We start from the raw sequence: 16,390 nt of genomic DNA on the forward strand, positions 1-16,390 counted from the left end.
ACTCCAGGTGGGGTCTCACCAGAGCAGAGGAGAGGGGCAGAATCCCCTCCCTCGACCTGCTGGCCACGCTTCTTTGGATGCAGCCCAGGATACGATGCAGGCCAGGATACGATGTGTTGCAAGACCCTCTATGCTGAGTGCATGCTTTCCACAATGATTCTTACTCTTTCCATGCCCACTGGAAAGCAATTTCACCTCTTTAGCTCTCCACCTCTCAGAGATGTCAGACCTTTGTACTTATCACTGGATGCTGTGAAGATTAATTAATATTCATACAAAAAAAGTACCTCTTCTTGCCCTCAGGCTCAGCAGGAAGGATGGCTGCAAAAATTTTATGATTTTTTTGTGAAAAGTGGGCTAACCTGCTCCATTCATTCCCAAGCAAGATACAGTCACAAACTGAAGGATCTGTCCGAAGGGAGAAATATGATGGTGAGAGGAGCAGGCACGTAGGAGCCTGGAGTAGCAACTCCTTTGGAAATATGAAAGAGCAACTCCTTTGGAAATAGAAAAGATGATCTTCCTTGAGAACTGTATTTCCACAGCTGAAGGAATAAATGATTACTACATGTGCTAACTCAACTCTAGCTGCTTTGAGAAACAGCAGTGCTGAGGAAGCACTCACCTAGCTTCAGCATGCTCTAATACTTTGAGTTCCATGATGAGGGCTTCAGAGGACACATTGCCCGTACAGTGTCCGGAAACCTTTGAAACCTCCTCCCCAGTGCTGTGACTAGTACTTGCTGGCCATGGCTAGCACAGGTTGCCACATCCCAGCAAACTTTGCAAATCCCAGCAAATGCCAGCAGGTTTGTTCAGCTGCAGGAGCCCAGCACACTGCCTAGTTTGTAGTGCTCAGTGGCCTGTCTTTTCTCTCACTCTTTACACCAGGCTTGTCTTAAAAGCCACCTTCAGGCCATGCAGTCAGGCCAAATCCTTCCAAAGTCAACAGATAGTAAGGAGCAAGCAAGCGATCCTGGTGGTGATGCAGCCCGTCCTCGGCCAGGCTCCTCCTTTTGCTTGCCAAGCTTGCCACTCACTGTCCCCTGACCACAGGAGCCGTTCGGGAGTATCAGCCTCCCCAGAACAAAGTACAACATCACCATCTGCCTGCACAGTTTGCTCCCCTCTGTTTTCCTCAGGCCCTCCACAAAATGTACAGTAGATATACTTTACATCACAGTTCCTGAGATAAGTGCCATAAATTGATATATATACATATATAAAATATGTATTATATAATAATCTTCAAACACATGTTCATATCTAATTAGATATGAAACTAATTATAGTATTTGCTGCTTCAATAAACTATGTAACAGGAATGTAATACTCAAGTAAGGTATTAACAACAGCCAAATATTCATTCAGCTTTGGTTTTGCATATATATACATTTTAACCTCTGTATAACGAATTTCCACGTACCCTTAATAAAAGTAATGTTATGATAGGATTTGGTAATTTGCTGAATCAGAGTTAAAAAAAACACCCACTCAGAACTGAACTTCAATGTAAACTGCTTTTAGGAAAATTATTTTGTATAGACCAAAATTTGAACAATATTTCTAAAAGAGATACAATGCACTACAATAAATGAGAATATGCACTGCCTTCCTAAATATAGTATGCACCAAGAAAAGCAAAGTGGCCAGGTCAATCTTCCATAAGTGTTACCTTTCACAAGGATAGCTGTCAACAGAAGAAAAGGTTCTTTCTGCCCTAACTCTTAAAGAACTGTAAAAACTGTAGTTAACCATGTTCACATCCACCTATTAATTGGTACAATTAGGAAAATTTAATTAATGGCTTCCCAAATGGGTTATCAGAAGACTGTCTCCTGCTGGATTGCTGAGCCATTCCTCTGTGGTGTTGGTCACTTCACCAGCTGGGTATCTGGTTTGATAACATATGCCAGCTCATTTGTTTCCATACAAATTCAGATGATAACTTATTATGGCACTCATTAGAAATAGTGGTAGGCTGCTCATAAAATACACTGTATAAAGATATGAATTTGCCATTGTAATGCCAAAAATCAGTGCACTTGGTCCTAAATTTTAGTGGCTTTGAATTTCTCCCTCAGTTTCTATACATGCTAGGAAGACCAGGAGACTGAAAAAACCTGACTATGTCTGGATCTAATTCATTTCACATTGTACTTTATTATTTTTTAAACTATGGAAGTTCGTGTATTGGTGTTTTTCCTTCATACAGCTCAATTGTAATAAGATTATGAAAGAACCAGCCATGATTTTTTAATGCAATATATTGTATATCACATGCAGCTCAGCACAGTGAGTGTCTGTCACTGACCTTTAATACTTTTATTTCTCACCCACCTAAGCAGAAGGAATAACGGGTCTCTGGTCTCTGCTTGGGACATTAGAGAATTAGGCTCAGTGAATAGGATTGCGCCAGTGAATAGGATTGGCCCCAGGCTTTGCATTGATCTAACAGTGCTGGCCTCAGGACTTGTCTGGATTTGTCTAGGCTTGAGCTTTTTGTAGCTTTAGCAGTTGTCTAGCAGTCAGATGACTATTGCCTAAATATGTTTTAGCTTTAGTTTAGCTGTGTGGAACTGTGCTGTAACATATACTGTTAACTAATTGGCAGTGATCTAACACAGAGTTATTCTGTCTAGAGTGAACTACCTATGAACCTTAAATAAAAATGTAGTGTCACAAAGCACAAGCATGGGCAGACAGCAGAGCCCCCAGGACTGTAATCACAAATCACAGTGACTACGGGGATGCAGCCTCATGGAGGCAGATGACACCAGGAACAGAAAAACAAGAATAAACCGGTGCATTTTGACTAGACCTTAATACTTTAATTAGACTAACAATAATTTTTTGTGTCCATGTGTAAGTTGTGTTCCCTTTCTGTCCATAACTAAATTGCCTGTCCACCAATATGTCCCATAAAAGCATACATGGTGAATTGCCAATATAAAAAGAAACATTTTTTTAAAGGATGCTCAGAAATAAAATTTAAAATAATCTGAAAAGGCTCTTGGAGAGCAAATCCATTTGTTTGTCCAGATGAGGCAGAAAAATATAGATATAGATATAACCTGTAGGAAAAATTATATATATAGATAGATATAACATGTAGGAAAAAGAATTTGGTGAAAATAAAAATCTATAAGGAGTTTATAGAAATGCATAGTTTCAATTTAAAATCCCGATGAAGAGAGATGTATATATATTCTTCTTAATTACCTAAAAGTAAAACTTCTTCCATACAACATTCTGTGAGATAACTGTTGAAACCCTATTCAAATTCTGCAGTTTTTAATTAATTTTAAAGGCTTAGGGGCAATTTATCAGGTGAACCAGCAGTGACCTCACCCAGCTCAGTAAGGAGGTATGCTTGATTGCTCTCTCTCCTAAATCAGGATGTGTGATATCTCACATCAGGTAAGGATGAGAGATATAGGCTGTTCAGCTTTGCCTAAGCTCAGGTCCCAGATGTATTGCCCAGCATGTGATAATGGAAAGTATCTGTACCCAACACTTGATGCCAGAAGCACCTTCTCCATACAGGAAATACATGCTGGAAAAGACCAGAGGTGGAAAGAAGAGCAAAAAGAGAATTAATTTTTAAATACAGTTACTTGACAAATAGCAACAATTCTGTTTACCTGCTTTTGATAACTGCTTAGAGATCCCAAAGCATTACACTGTAATACTATTAGGGAAACAGGATGAATGTAGGTATATTATATTAATATCTGATAAACAACATTATTCAAGGCTGAAACAAAGAATTAAAAAATATTTAATCTCTCTCCTGTGCTGAAGAAGAGTCTCATAAATCTCATTGTGCTTCCTTCCTGAGTATGGAAAATAGGGTAATTTTATTCAACTCAGGATAATGTAGATGAATTAAATAAACCTTAAGCTGGATTTGCCAGTTTAGTAAAGGAACACAGAATGTGCTATTCTTCTCCTATTCCTTCCTGGCCAGATGTTTAAATACGGACCCATCTGGGATCCTCTACTCCCTCTCTAGTTTCCACATGTTTCACTGGAAGTTTTACCAGTGCTGTTCCAGTGCTGTCATTTTACAATGCTCAGTGATTCAAAGCAAATGAAATGAAGCTCTGTAATCCTTCAGTCAAAAGACCTGCCTGAGTCAAGAGAACAAGATATTTTGAACAGAAGTGAGCTCTTATCCCCAACAGATTCAAAGGCCACCTTTGTAAAAGATGCTGTTTCACACTGCAGAGCTCTGCCCAGGCAGGTGTAACTGGAGCAAGGCTGCCCCAGGTTCACTGCTGCTGCTAGGCAACACCACATCTTATATTTATAATTTTAGACTCTGATTCTTACATAGGCAGATTATGGGCTCTCAGGGAAGCGTCTGAAACCAATAATAGGCATTCTGAAGTGTGATTGTAATTTAAATGCTGATGATGCTTTCTAATGCATAATCTGTACTGTAAAATGAAAGCTGATAAGTATTAGACATGTTTCCAGCATCTGCATGCTTTGTAAGCACAAAACTTGTATCAGAATTTTCATCAGGGGGCATGGTAGACACAAACACGTAATGATAAAAGCCAGTAGTTTTGATTAATTGAAAATTCTGCTATTTTTATACTGATTGCAGAATTATCTACTTTGGAAAACATTGCTTCTTAGATAATAAAAATATTAACTGAGTACACAACAGCACAGTAGGATCAAATAGAAGCATTTGATGGAATATAAGGTCAACTGTAAAGACATTACAGTTTGCGATGAATCACTTTATTTATACACAGCAAATTATATACTCATGCAAATTATATTTAAGAAAAGTTATGTACAGATGTATCAGATCATTACTTGTTTATTTGGATGGTACCCATATATTATGTTCAAACCTCATAGATCACCTTCAGAAGCTCTGAATAATTCTGCCCCATAGAGCATTTTGTAATTGCAGTATCTCCTAGCCACTGTGTCAGCAGTGTCATTTCTTGACTTCTCCCCTGTCTGTTCTCATGCTTTCAACCATGCCAGAAGGTATGATTTGAAATAGCCTTTCTAAGTGGCCCCATGCACATTCATTTTACTTTCTCATATAATTTCTGAAGCATGTAAAATAAACTAGTTCCTAGCCTTCTCATCATCACTTTTAGCCATTCATCTTCAATAACTGCCTCTCATTCAAACATACATTTTCTTGCCATTTCTACTTCCTTTACCTGTAACCATGTGTCTAGCCTGTTACTTGCACTTGAAGTTCTCTGAATCTATGCACTGAATTTGTTCAGCACATATCAGCAGATTTTTTACATAGTACAATAATGCAGATAACAAATACCAATAATTCTGTATTTTGTTGTGTTTTGTTTTGCAATTCTATGTTATAGCATTACTGCATCATCAGTCACTTTTCTACTATCTTCCCTTTTTGAAAGCAACAGTCTAAATTTGTAACTTTCTGGAAGATAAGCCCAGACACGATGATCAAATAAGGTGAAAGTTTGGCCATCCTGAAACAAATGGTCCTACTCCTACTGGATTTCTACGATTAAAGGGAAGTGAAAAAAATTGTTGCTCCCTATTTGATACCTGGAACATATACAGGGTGAGAAAATCTGACTCACATTATGCTAGCTAGGTCTTAGTAAGAATGCTCTCGAAACCTAGGTTACCCGCATTTGACTTGTTACAGTACGGTATGACCAATGGCAGCCAGGTAGAGGTGAGACACAGACAAACAGAAGCCATCTTCTCTGTGCTACAATGTACTTGGAGTCAGATAAAGGGCAGCATAAAAGCATGGATTTCTAGCAAACTCCATATACAAGCCCTCAAACTGGCTTTCAGAACAGATCTTTTACCAGCAATGTGATGAAAAGAAAACATACAATCATAGAATCAGAATCATAGAATCATAGAATGGTTTGGGTTGGAAGGGACCTTTAAAGGTCATCTAGTCCAACCCCCCTGCAATGAGCAGGGACATCTTCAACTAGATCACATTGCTCAACAAGGACCACAAATCTGCTGTCTCACAGAAAAGGTGCCATATCACTCTCATAACCAAAACCAACAGAACTGGCACTGGCACACTGAAAGTGACTCTGGCTTCAGCATGCCAAGAAAAGAGTTTTGTGCATCACTGGCCCCACAAATACTCACTACTTATATTTCCAACAGTATTTTTCTTAAAATAATATGAAACTGTCTAACTCCCAATTTCTGCTCTCAGGGACACAGACTTGAGCAACACCATAGCCCTGAGTGGAATCACACCCCTGAACCACATTTGTGAAGCACTAAGATCTCTCTTCTGAAAAAGTATGGACTGCACTTTCAGAGTATCTAGAAGACCTTCTCAGGTTGGAGAACATCTCCTTATAAGAACTGTTCCTGTACAAGAAAAGCTCAGGTCCCTGTCACAGGGCCTTGGTTGCATTTTGACAGAATCACCTCCATTTGTATAAAATTAACACCAAAGGGCCTGGTACTGCGTTAGTTTTCAAAACTGGAACACATTTGATGAACAATCTTGTGTTCACTTTTCAAACAATGTCTTAGAGGGTTTCTCCTATCCCATAGTGGAAGACCAGGAACCAAAGTCACTAGAGCATTGTACCTGGAAAGTCCGAAAGACAATTTCTTTTCAAGTGACATCAAGTTCCAAACAGCAATTTCCTATGTATTTACTGAATTTCTTTTTATTTAAATGAACAGATTTTCTATACCCCATAGTAGGTTGGGTTTGTGTTTCTCTTGCATGTTACCAGACAACTGTATGAACCTGCTTCTGTGCACTTTATGATCAAAAGTCTGTTCAGTTTTTTTGCCTCTTGTTCAATTAGCTACACTTGTTCCATTCTGTAAATGTGATCTCGAGTGAATGAGCTCTTCAGATGAATGTCATTTTATTCACTAGTTTTAATTACTTTTAAACTTTAACTTCTGACTAATTTATATTTTAGCATATCAGACGCTTCAATTCTTGGATGAAGAAATTCCATTTAAAACTTTAATTCACATAGATAGGTATAGGGAAAAAAAAAATATTGAGATTCACAGTTCTGTATAAGAAAAAAAAAGAAAGAAAAGCAGTATTGTTTGAGCAACTGCATACAGATTTACCACAGAGAAACAGTCCTAAAACCTGAGCAAAACCGTACTTCAGAAAATTACTTCAGATACAGAATGTCGGAAAAAAGAGTAAGATTGAGATCTCCTGCCAAAAAAGTGAGTACATCAGTAGTAATCCAAGCAGCAGAAATTCTAATAGTCAAGCTGTCAAATTTGAACAATAAGGAACACCTTTTTTATTTAGGAGCTGTTCCTCCTAACAAGATTTAATCAAGCCTTCTCTCTATTTGCCTGATTTCTTCAAACAGCTAAGGATAATGCTTTGCCATTTGCAATCTTTTGAAAGCATTAAGAAAATGCTTCTATCAAGTGTCTCTTTACAGTGCTACATAAGAAATTTTGTCTTCAAGAAAGCATAAAAACTCTTTGAAAGCTTGGCCTTGCTGGCAAAATTAAAGACTTTCTTCTGAGCCAATGGGAATGAGATTCTTTCCATGAACTGTGTCTAGCGAGTGGAACCCAAATCCTTGGCCTAAAGCTGTAATAGTGCATAAAACTGTAGTGCTATGGGAGACATCTCTCACTTCTTCTGTTACACATTATTTTAGGCTGGACTGGTTGGCCCTCCTGTTCTGCTTCCTTGCCTCCACTGCCTGACTTCTTTGCACATTCTGATGGCAAAAGAAAGACTGACATGCAACACCTCTTTCCAGTTGTCCTGGTGCCCTGCTGACTTTCTGTTGAAGTTCATGTGTTGAGGACAGAGCATGTTACAAGATCAAACTCAAAACAGGCTGAAATAAAAACAATATGAAAAGGCTACGAGGACTTACTGGTATGTGGTTGGACTGACATTGATGCGGCGTGGGTGACTTCCTGACTCGAACTTGCTTGCAAGGGTGACATTGTTCCCAAAGAGACAATAACGTGGCATTCTTACACCAACGACACCAGCCAGCACTGATCCTGAGTGAATGCCTATCCTCATCTGGAAAAAAATGAGATCTATGTCAGTCTCTCTCTCCTGTGCTGCCCATGCTAAGGTCATTAGCACTTATTTACAAGCCAGTCACAGCAACCCTTTCAAAGAAATAAAAACCAAAGAAGAAAGAGTGAAGTGGAAGAAAACAGGCTCTCCCATTCCTCTAGCTTAAATCAGATGCAGTTAAAAAAAGAAGAATAAAAACATGGTTATCTTTTTACTAAAACTATTTTCTTCTTCTGTGCACGTTTGCTGGAGACTACGACAGTCAAAACAGGAATCACAGAATAGGATGGGATAACCAAGAGTTACTGCAATATCAGCCATCTAATTACACAAATAGATACATTACAGAGGGTTATTTTTGCCACCACTTCTAACACAAGGTTTAAAGTAAGACTCAAATTTTCTCAAAATGGCAGAAAGACTAGTAAAGTGGAGTGAATGAATATGGTACTTTTATCTTCTTCATGGTCTAAGGTCTTTCTCACTTTGTCAGACTGGAGATATTGCAACAATGAAGATGCTGAAGATTAAGGCACCAATGATTTTAAAAATAATTGTATCTCTCCCAAAATAAGGAGGAATATATCCCCAGCAAATTAAAAAACCCACGTGACTATTCTAGCAATCATCCCCTGTAACTGTCTGAGATGTGGCGATTACATTGATCTGTAAAGATTGGAGTCACCATCCAAGTTTCTTTCAGAGTGAATAATCAAACAGAGAAGATTTATTCTGCATACATTTTAGCAACCAATTGTGTTTGCCAAGAAAATAATTTTTACAAATAGGGAAGTCTTCTTCTCTTGTTAAGTTTATAACATTAAAAAAATGAAATGAAGATATTTATATCTTGTGAGGATACTCTTACTCATAGCAACTGGACTGCTACAAAACATGAGATAACATGAAGCAAATAAATAGCAGCTACTAAAACAGAGGGTCTGATGGGGTCTGAATGAGTGACTTAACTAATACTATACTCCATATGGTCCTCTGACTTACGCAATTCACAGTTATCGCACTGTGCTTTTGTCTGTCAATCCCTATTTTTTTAATAACACAATAAGTATTTACTCAAATACAAATAAAAAATCATTGTTAGCATTTTTTTATGTTAAGACAAATGCCAGCATTTTATAACCTTGGTGTCCATGAAGTTCTACGAACATGTGGAACTCCACATTATTTCACTGACTATAGTGCTTCCCATGTGTCCAAGACTTTTACCATGCAGTTAAGCATCCTTTTCATTTTGTTCCTCTCTTATATGTCACAGACAACGGGTATCACATTATATCTGCTATACACTAAGCCCATGCATAACCTAAGAACATGTCATTCTGCATTCAGTGTGATACTACTTACAACATTCCCACAGGCAACATAAAACCTTCAATCTTCACAATAATGCTGTTAATTACAGACTAGGATTTAAAAAAAAAAAATCTGTGAATAAATAGCACTCTAATTTAATTGAGCTTTCAAACCTTTACTACAGTTTGGAAGGCAGCTACTGAATTCCTTCAAATACTCTATCCTATTGGGCTGGGAAGCACCCACAAACTTGCTTTGGCTGTGAACATCTGTTGAAACAGATGTTCATTCATCACACCCACATTATTTTTGGTCATATTTTGGGGCATGAAGATTTCCTGCTTTTGCCACAACATACATTTAAACTCCATTGTTGATTTCCAGTGAAAAAAGTGCTCCTGCACTCACGAAGTGAGCAAACAACCCTTCTGCATATTAGTGAGGTCAGTACCTGCCCTCAGCAAATGAGCATGAGCAGAAAGTCTTGTTCACACAACAGCAAGTATGCTGTCAGCTTTCAATAAATAATAAAGAACTTATTTACAATGTCTTGTTTTTGTGAGATGAGAAAAGGATTAGTTATTTTGTACACAATTTTAAGAACAGAGCTAATGCTACCTATTTGTTCCACTACTACTCTGCACATTTATTTAAGAGTCACAAATAAACCACTTGCTGTGACCTCTTCTAGGGTACATTCAATCACATGTGAAGGCCAGACTGAAACTATAAGAAAAAGCATTAGCTTTGTTTTGCTGTTGGAAAGTGGAGATGAGAGTATACATTAGAGTGGAAGGAAAATCCAGTAGCAAAAAATGTACTAAGAAAATAAAATTTACTTTTGAAATATATGCAGTGAAAGCTAAAGTTGTTGTTGGCTGGTTTTTTTCTTTCACTCTCTGGAAGTGCTTCCTTTTACGTGTCCACATAGTTTTTTATCATTCAGTGCTTCAGTGACAGAGGACTTCCAAAGGATTTCCAAATCTATCAGGATTTCCAAATTCTCAGTAGCAAAAGTTTAGGCTCCCTTGAAGAACCCAAAGCTCAATCATACAGTAAATGCTTTCAAGATCTCTTCTCATGATTGTCTCAAAAAGACACTGGGGAAATGGCCTTTGTGGTTATGACTTTTCTGCATGTGCCAAGGAAACCAGTTGCAGATGTTACACTGTCAGATTTGCTGAAAAAAATACAAGCTGATATACCACCCTTAATAGCAAATATTTTCCTTTGCAAGGTTAGGTGAATGAAGCTAAAGCCATGCCAACTTCCACGGAAAAACTGAGGCTGGGAGCAAAAAGAAATGAATATTTAAAATTTCACTCAGGAGGACATAGGTTAGATCTTCTGTGAACTTGACTTTCAGAAGGGATGAGACAGAAGAAGAAAGGAAACAGTTTTTCTATTTAATATAGTGTGTATCTAAAGAGATTTTAAAAATCCTTGGTTTGGCTGAGTATGTAACATTTTGTGTTCTGCAGTATCTTTGATTTTTTTAAAAAACATGCTCCTACAATATAAAAGATAGATGTTCTCACAAACACAGGCTAAACTACATAGAGCTACCAATGAGAGTGTCAAAACCTGAAGTTTTCATTGGGTGCAAGAAAGTTAATGTAGGTTTACTCATTAAACCATACAGAGCAATGCCTGATGCAAGACAAAATTACACCAAGAATGGCTTGCAATAAAGCTCCACTTATGATTCACTATATGGTTCTCGACAAGAAAAAGCCTGCAACACAGATGTTATTGTCATGAAGTGTTCCTTAGTGTGTCTTACTATATCAAGAATAACCATTATAGTGGTCATATATTACTTTTTAGTGAAATATGCTTTCCATAAAAATGTCTTTTCAAGGTTTTATTACATCTGCAGATAAGTTATTCTGGCTTTTTCCTCACTGAGTTGAAAAGTGTTGTGTCAACAGTTTAAGGCTTTTTTTTTTACGAAGGAAGAAAATGTATGATCAAATTATTAGCAACAAGACACTTACTGGGGCACATCAACCTCTCACATTAACTTTGCAGCAAAAGAAAATCTGCCTAGAGAACTTGACTTAGAACAATATTAACAGTTATACATGTATAGTTATAGTTTCCAAGCTATATTGTATATGCAGCTCTTATCAGTGCCTTCCCAGAACAGTTACTACTAAAGATTATTAATAACATATGAAATGCAAATTAGGTGGCAACACTAGGATGCATTATTTGTCTATCATAACTATATTTATTCATGTCCTTTAAATATATTTGTAATATATATTATACATATATTAAATATCTTACACTTAAATTGAGCATTTTCAATAAAATGTATGCTCTTCATCTGTGCTGACTGCTCCTTTATCTGTCCTTAATTATCTGGCTAATGATAAAAGGGCAGCATATAACTGAGACCGAAAGTTCAGAGGCATTATGCATACAAATGGAAAGACAGCTCTTTGGAAACTATCACAAAGAGAAGACAGACATGAAAAAAAATAACCAGAAAATACCAGACCCCCATAGTTAAGGAACAGTGAAGATATGGACAAACGCAAAAGACATTTCTATCGCAGAATATTGGAAGGCACAATGGGGAATGAAACAAGAACAGGTGTGAAAAAGAGCAGGAGACCTGTGAGAGGCCTTTTAGATAAAGAGGAACAACTTGAACTGGCTGCAATGGAAAGATTTAGAGTGGAAAATGACAGGGAGAAGAAAGATTAATTAATTTGATCTTTGCCGCAGCTGTGGTAATAGTGAGGTGGAGAAAAGCTGATGCCTGTGTCAGAGGTGTAAAAGAAAAGCAGCCGGCATTGATCGATGGAGGACAAGAGGAAAGACATAGCTATGTGGAAAGGAAAAGAAGCTTCCAAAAATTTTAAAGAAAATGCGGCGGTATTTGGATATTGCCTACAGGATAAGGCACAGGGAGCAGAAAAGCCTAATACCTGAGCGACAGGAAGGATAGTGGTTTTGTATAATAGTGATAGATAAAGAAGGTTCATAAGAAAAGATAAGGAGCACTGGAGCTATGGTCATTGTCTGACGGGGAAACATGCCAGAAGCGGTTATCAATGAGAACTGATAGTCCAGACTGGACTGAGAGAGAAAAGTCAAGAACAAACAGGAACAGGGATGATCAACATAAAAATATTTTGTTTTTCTGACCTGAACATTCTGTTAATGTGTTTTTCTGACATATTAAATCTTAGAAGAGTTGTGTGTTACCTCTTTACACCTCCTCATTGCCAAAGCACAATTTTTCTTTTTTATAGGTAAAAGTGCTGGGTTTGGTTTAGTTTGGTTTGGTTTTTACCTGCTGCGCAGTTTCCATCACTTCCAATAGCCCCAATGCCTTCTTAGGCACGAAACTGAAAACTGTACTCTTCCATCAAAATAAAGCCTGTTTCAAGTGAGATGAAAGTATATACAACATCGAAAACTCACAACCCATCTACAGTCACTTTATGGTGAAGAGGCACAAATATTTTATAAAGAGTAAAGAAATGCAGTGGCATGCCTGAAGTAAATTTCATCATTGCTAATTTATTCCTTAATAGCTTTTTCTGTTAATCAGTACATTCACAATAAGCAAATCCAGCAATTTGCTTTATGTTCAAAGCTCTTGAGCTTTTTCTTTTTTGAAACCCTGTTGAAAAATGCATTCTCCTTTCCCTCTCCTCATTTCCCCACATAATTTTCAAGGAAAAAAAACCTCTGACATTAAAATGCAAGTGGAAAGACACCATTTTACAGTCTGAGAAGTAGTACTTGTCTCCTCAAGAACATTTTATAAAAGCTCCTCAAATCTAAGATTTTGACCAATAAATGTCTGCATGTTGATAACCAAGAGAACATATTAAAACCCGTATTTCCCTTCAGTCAAAACTGAGACATTGCATTACAAGACTTAGAAATACTTCCTGTATTAATTAGACCACAAAATAATGGTTCAAACTGTAACGATTCCTGAAAGGAAAATTAACTGGTTTTTTTAATTATTCTTCAAGCTTCTTATGTACTTATTAGTTCAGGGATTTCCTGAGCCAAAAGAAATCCTTTTTGTAGAGGAAAGGTGTTCACAGCTCCTCCTCAAATATGAACTACAATAATATTTCATAGGAGTGGTAGCTGTACACATTCTTCCCACCGCATGCACAGAGAGAAGGACCTTAATGAACAGTTCTCACACTCTGAAAAACATACTCCCATGCTAGAAAGAGAAGTCTTAGACTGCCTCACAGGTTAACTGCATCCAGAAGGACTCAATATTCATTTTCACAGAACTGCCTGCCTTACATAGGCCCTGAGCTGAAGAAGTGAGGACAGGCTGGAAAGTAGGTGACACAGTTTGGAAAGCAACCACAGTCAGAAGTAATCCCCCACTCAGCCAGCCTGAAGCATTTCAAGCCTTAATAATGCAACTGACTGGCAGCTGCTCAAGACTTTGTGCTGAGCTGGTAGCAGAGCTCAGGGCCGATACAAGGCAGTAGCTGTATGGAAGTATTTCCAGGCACATGGATGTCCCAAGCCAGCAAAGTATTTAAATACAATAGGAAATGTTCTGCTGGATCAGGGCTTTCGACATCAGTTTCAATAATGTATGTGGACATCCGTACACTACCATTTCTCAGACAAATAAAGCACTCCTCACTTTCTGCCCTAATATACCGAGTGATACTCTGTGTTTCAGTAAGGACCTTCTCCTTTCTGTCCTTGCAGTCCCCTTCAGAAAAAAGAAAGTCACCTCTCGCAGAGTGTCTTAGCTATTAGTCCGTGATGCACTGCCAGGTCCTTTCAAACAGAATGTGCCAAATTCTGTAAGACGTTATCTGCTCTAATATTTTGTAGCAGCTTCTACAACAGTGCTATCTCTGAATCTCAACATATGCCTTACACAAGGACATTTATTTGTAAAATGTGTTAACGCAAAATAGACTCTACAGAGCTCAGAGCTCTAAAATCAGGGCCACACACTGGTGAGTCAATGTGCCTTTCTGCTCCTTCAAAGAACTGCAAGTTGACAGGACTGACAGCTATGCCCTGACATATGCTTTAGTGTGGGGGTTATCTGTATTCTTAGATAGATTTATAAATATCACAGTGTCTTTCTGGAAAGGGACATATGACAGTACAGCTCACCACAGAATTGTTGCCAAGGAACAGACCTGCTCAGAGGAAAATTTAGATCACTTTGAATTTCACAAGGTGTTCTATAGAACTAAACTACAGGATGTATTTCCCACATATTAGAACAACATTTGGAGAAATGAACACTTAGCTTTTTTCTAATGAGAATTTCCTAGATTTCTTACTCATAGACTTAGAATTATTCAACCCATCTGAAGCAAAAGACACAGAAAATTATACAAGGACAATGAAAAATACAATAATAAACTAACGAAGATTGAATTCCTTGGGATCAATAAATCCATTTTAAACAGTTGTTGGGAAAAGCAATCATGTGGTTTGTGTAAAAGACATACAATTAAATTATAACCAATGTGATGCACATTACATATGTACATCCCTGGACTATGGTCTTGGCATACAGTCATCTCTACTGAATGTGGAACAAGGAGCTATGATGCATTTCTACATAAAGAAGCCCCAGACTTGAAGGATGAAATTCCTTTTCTCTTTCCCCTTAAGTTCTTCCACTATGATCTAAGTTAGCCCTGCTTTGAACAGTGGTTGCATTAGATGACCTCCAGAGGTTCCTTGCAACTTCCTTTATTCCATGATTCTATATTTCATACCCTATGATGAAAAATTATACCCCTATGAGTCTTCATCAGCAGCATGAAGTAGAATTAGATGAAGTAAATATCAAAACCAAAGACTCAAGACTAGTTTCGGGGGCTCATTAGTTCTAGCACCAAAGGGAAGTTTATACTGGGGCAAGTTTTTTGGGGGCAAATTCTGTCCTGAGGCATCACGTGAATTCACTATGGCATTGCTCAGGGTCTAAGTTAGGAGAGGATGTGGGTCATCTGTAAGAAAACATCTGACCAGAAATTATTTTTGGGGGTGGTGGGGTGGGGGGTGGTGGTGTATAAACCATGTAAATGAGAATTTCTAGGGTTGCTGAACAGAAGAATAAGTCCTATATCCTTCCCCTAAGATTCCACAGAAGAGACATTAATGTTAATGTGCTTCTTCATAAGCTGCTTCTCCCTCACCAATAAAATGTTGCATTTCATTGCTGATACAGCATTTAATCAAAAACATTTTTTATTGTTTTCTTTGAATAGTAATTTCCACAGCAGGAATTTAATTACTATGTGAATCTGTGTGTTCAGGCACTTAAAAAAGAGCTAATCATTCAAGCAAGCCCACATAGCAGTGGAGGATTTTTCCCAGCCTCCTCTCCACTGACACCCAAAAAAGAAAAAAATTCATCAGAAAGTTCTGTTTGATCCTTAGTGTAGGAGGACATCTTTGTCTCACAGTGCCATCGTATGACATATACTGAATGGATTGGGTGGTATTTTAACAAGGATAAATGACACATGCTCAAAATATTTAAGGGAACAAAAAAATTGTATGCTAAAAAAAAGTTGGGCATAAAGGTTTTAACCTTAAGAAACAGTCTTCGATACTTTTGCTAATTTATTCATTTAAGGTAGATTTTACCTAATTTCTGCCACCTAGAAGTTAGGCAGCTCATTTAAGTTAGATTCCTAGACTCCTTCTAACCCAAGGAGGTAAATAACCTCAAGGCTGCAATTCTTCACATTCCAAAATTGGCACCTAGGAAGGGCTAGATCAATCACTCCTGAAGGTGTCTAACTTGGTGGAACAGAGAGGGCGCTCACAAGGCATGAGCGGGACAACCAGGGGATCAGGCCCAGCCAGCACGGGTTCATGAAGGGCAGGTCCTGCTTGACCAACCTGATCTCCTTCTATGACCAGGTGACCCACCTAGTGGATGAGGGAAAGGCTGTGGATGTGGTCTACCTGGACTTCAGTAAGGCCTTTGACACCGTCTCCCACAGCATTCTCCTAGAGAAGCTGGCGGCTCACGGCTTAGACAGGTGTACTCTG

The 16,390-nt window shown here is 38.1% G+C and overlaps 1 protein-coding gene across 1 annotated transcript in view; it reads right to left on the reverse strand.

Annotated features, from left to right (window-relative positions):
- The window catches only part of GUCY1A2 (guanylate cyclase 1 soluble subunit alpha 2), a 148,641-nt gene that overhangs the window by 5,257 nt on the left and 126,994 nt on the right, over positions 1–16,390 (reverse strand). The window contains exon 7 of the mRNA XM_009276960.1: positions 7,884–8,038. Within this exon, the coding sequence (XP_009275235.1) occupies positions 7,884–8,038 (155 nt within the window). The remainder of the gene's footprint in view (positions 1–7,883; positions 8,039–16,390) is intronic.

Source organism: Aptenodytes forsteri, unplaced genomic scaffold (assembly GCF_000699145.1).
Source record: "Aptenodytes forsteri isolate BGI_AS27 unplaced genomic scaffold, ASM69914v1 Scaffold354, whole genome shotgun sequence".
Lineage (NCBI taxonomy): Eukaryota > Metazoa > Chordata > Aves > Sphenisciformes > Spheniscidae > Aptenodytes > Aptenodytes forsteri.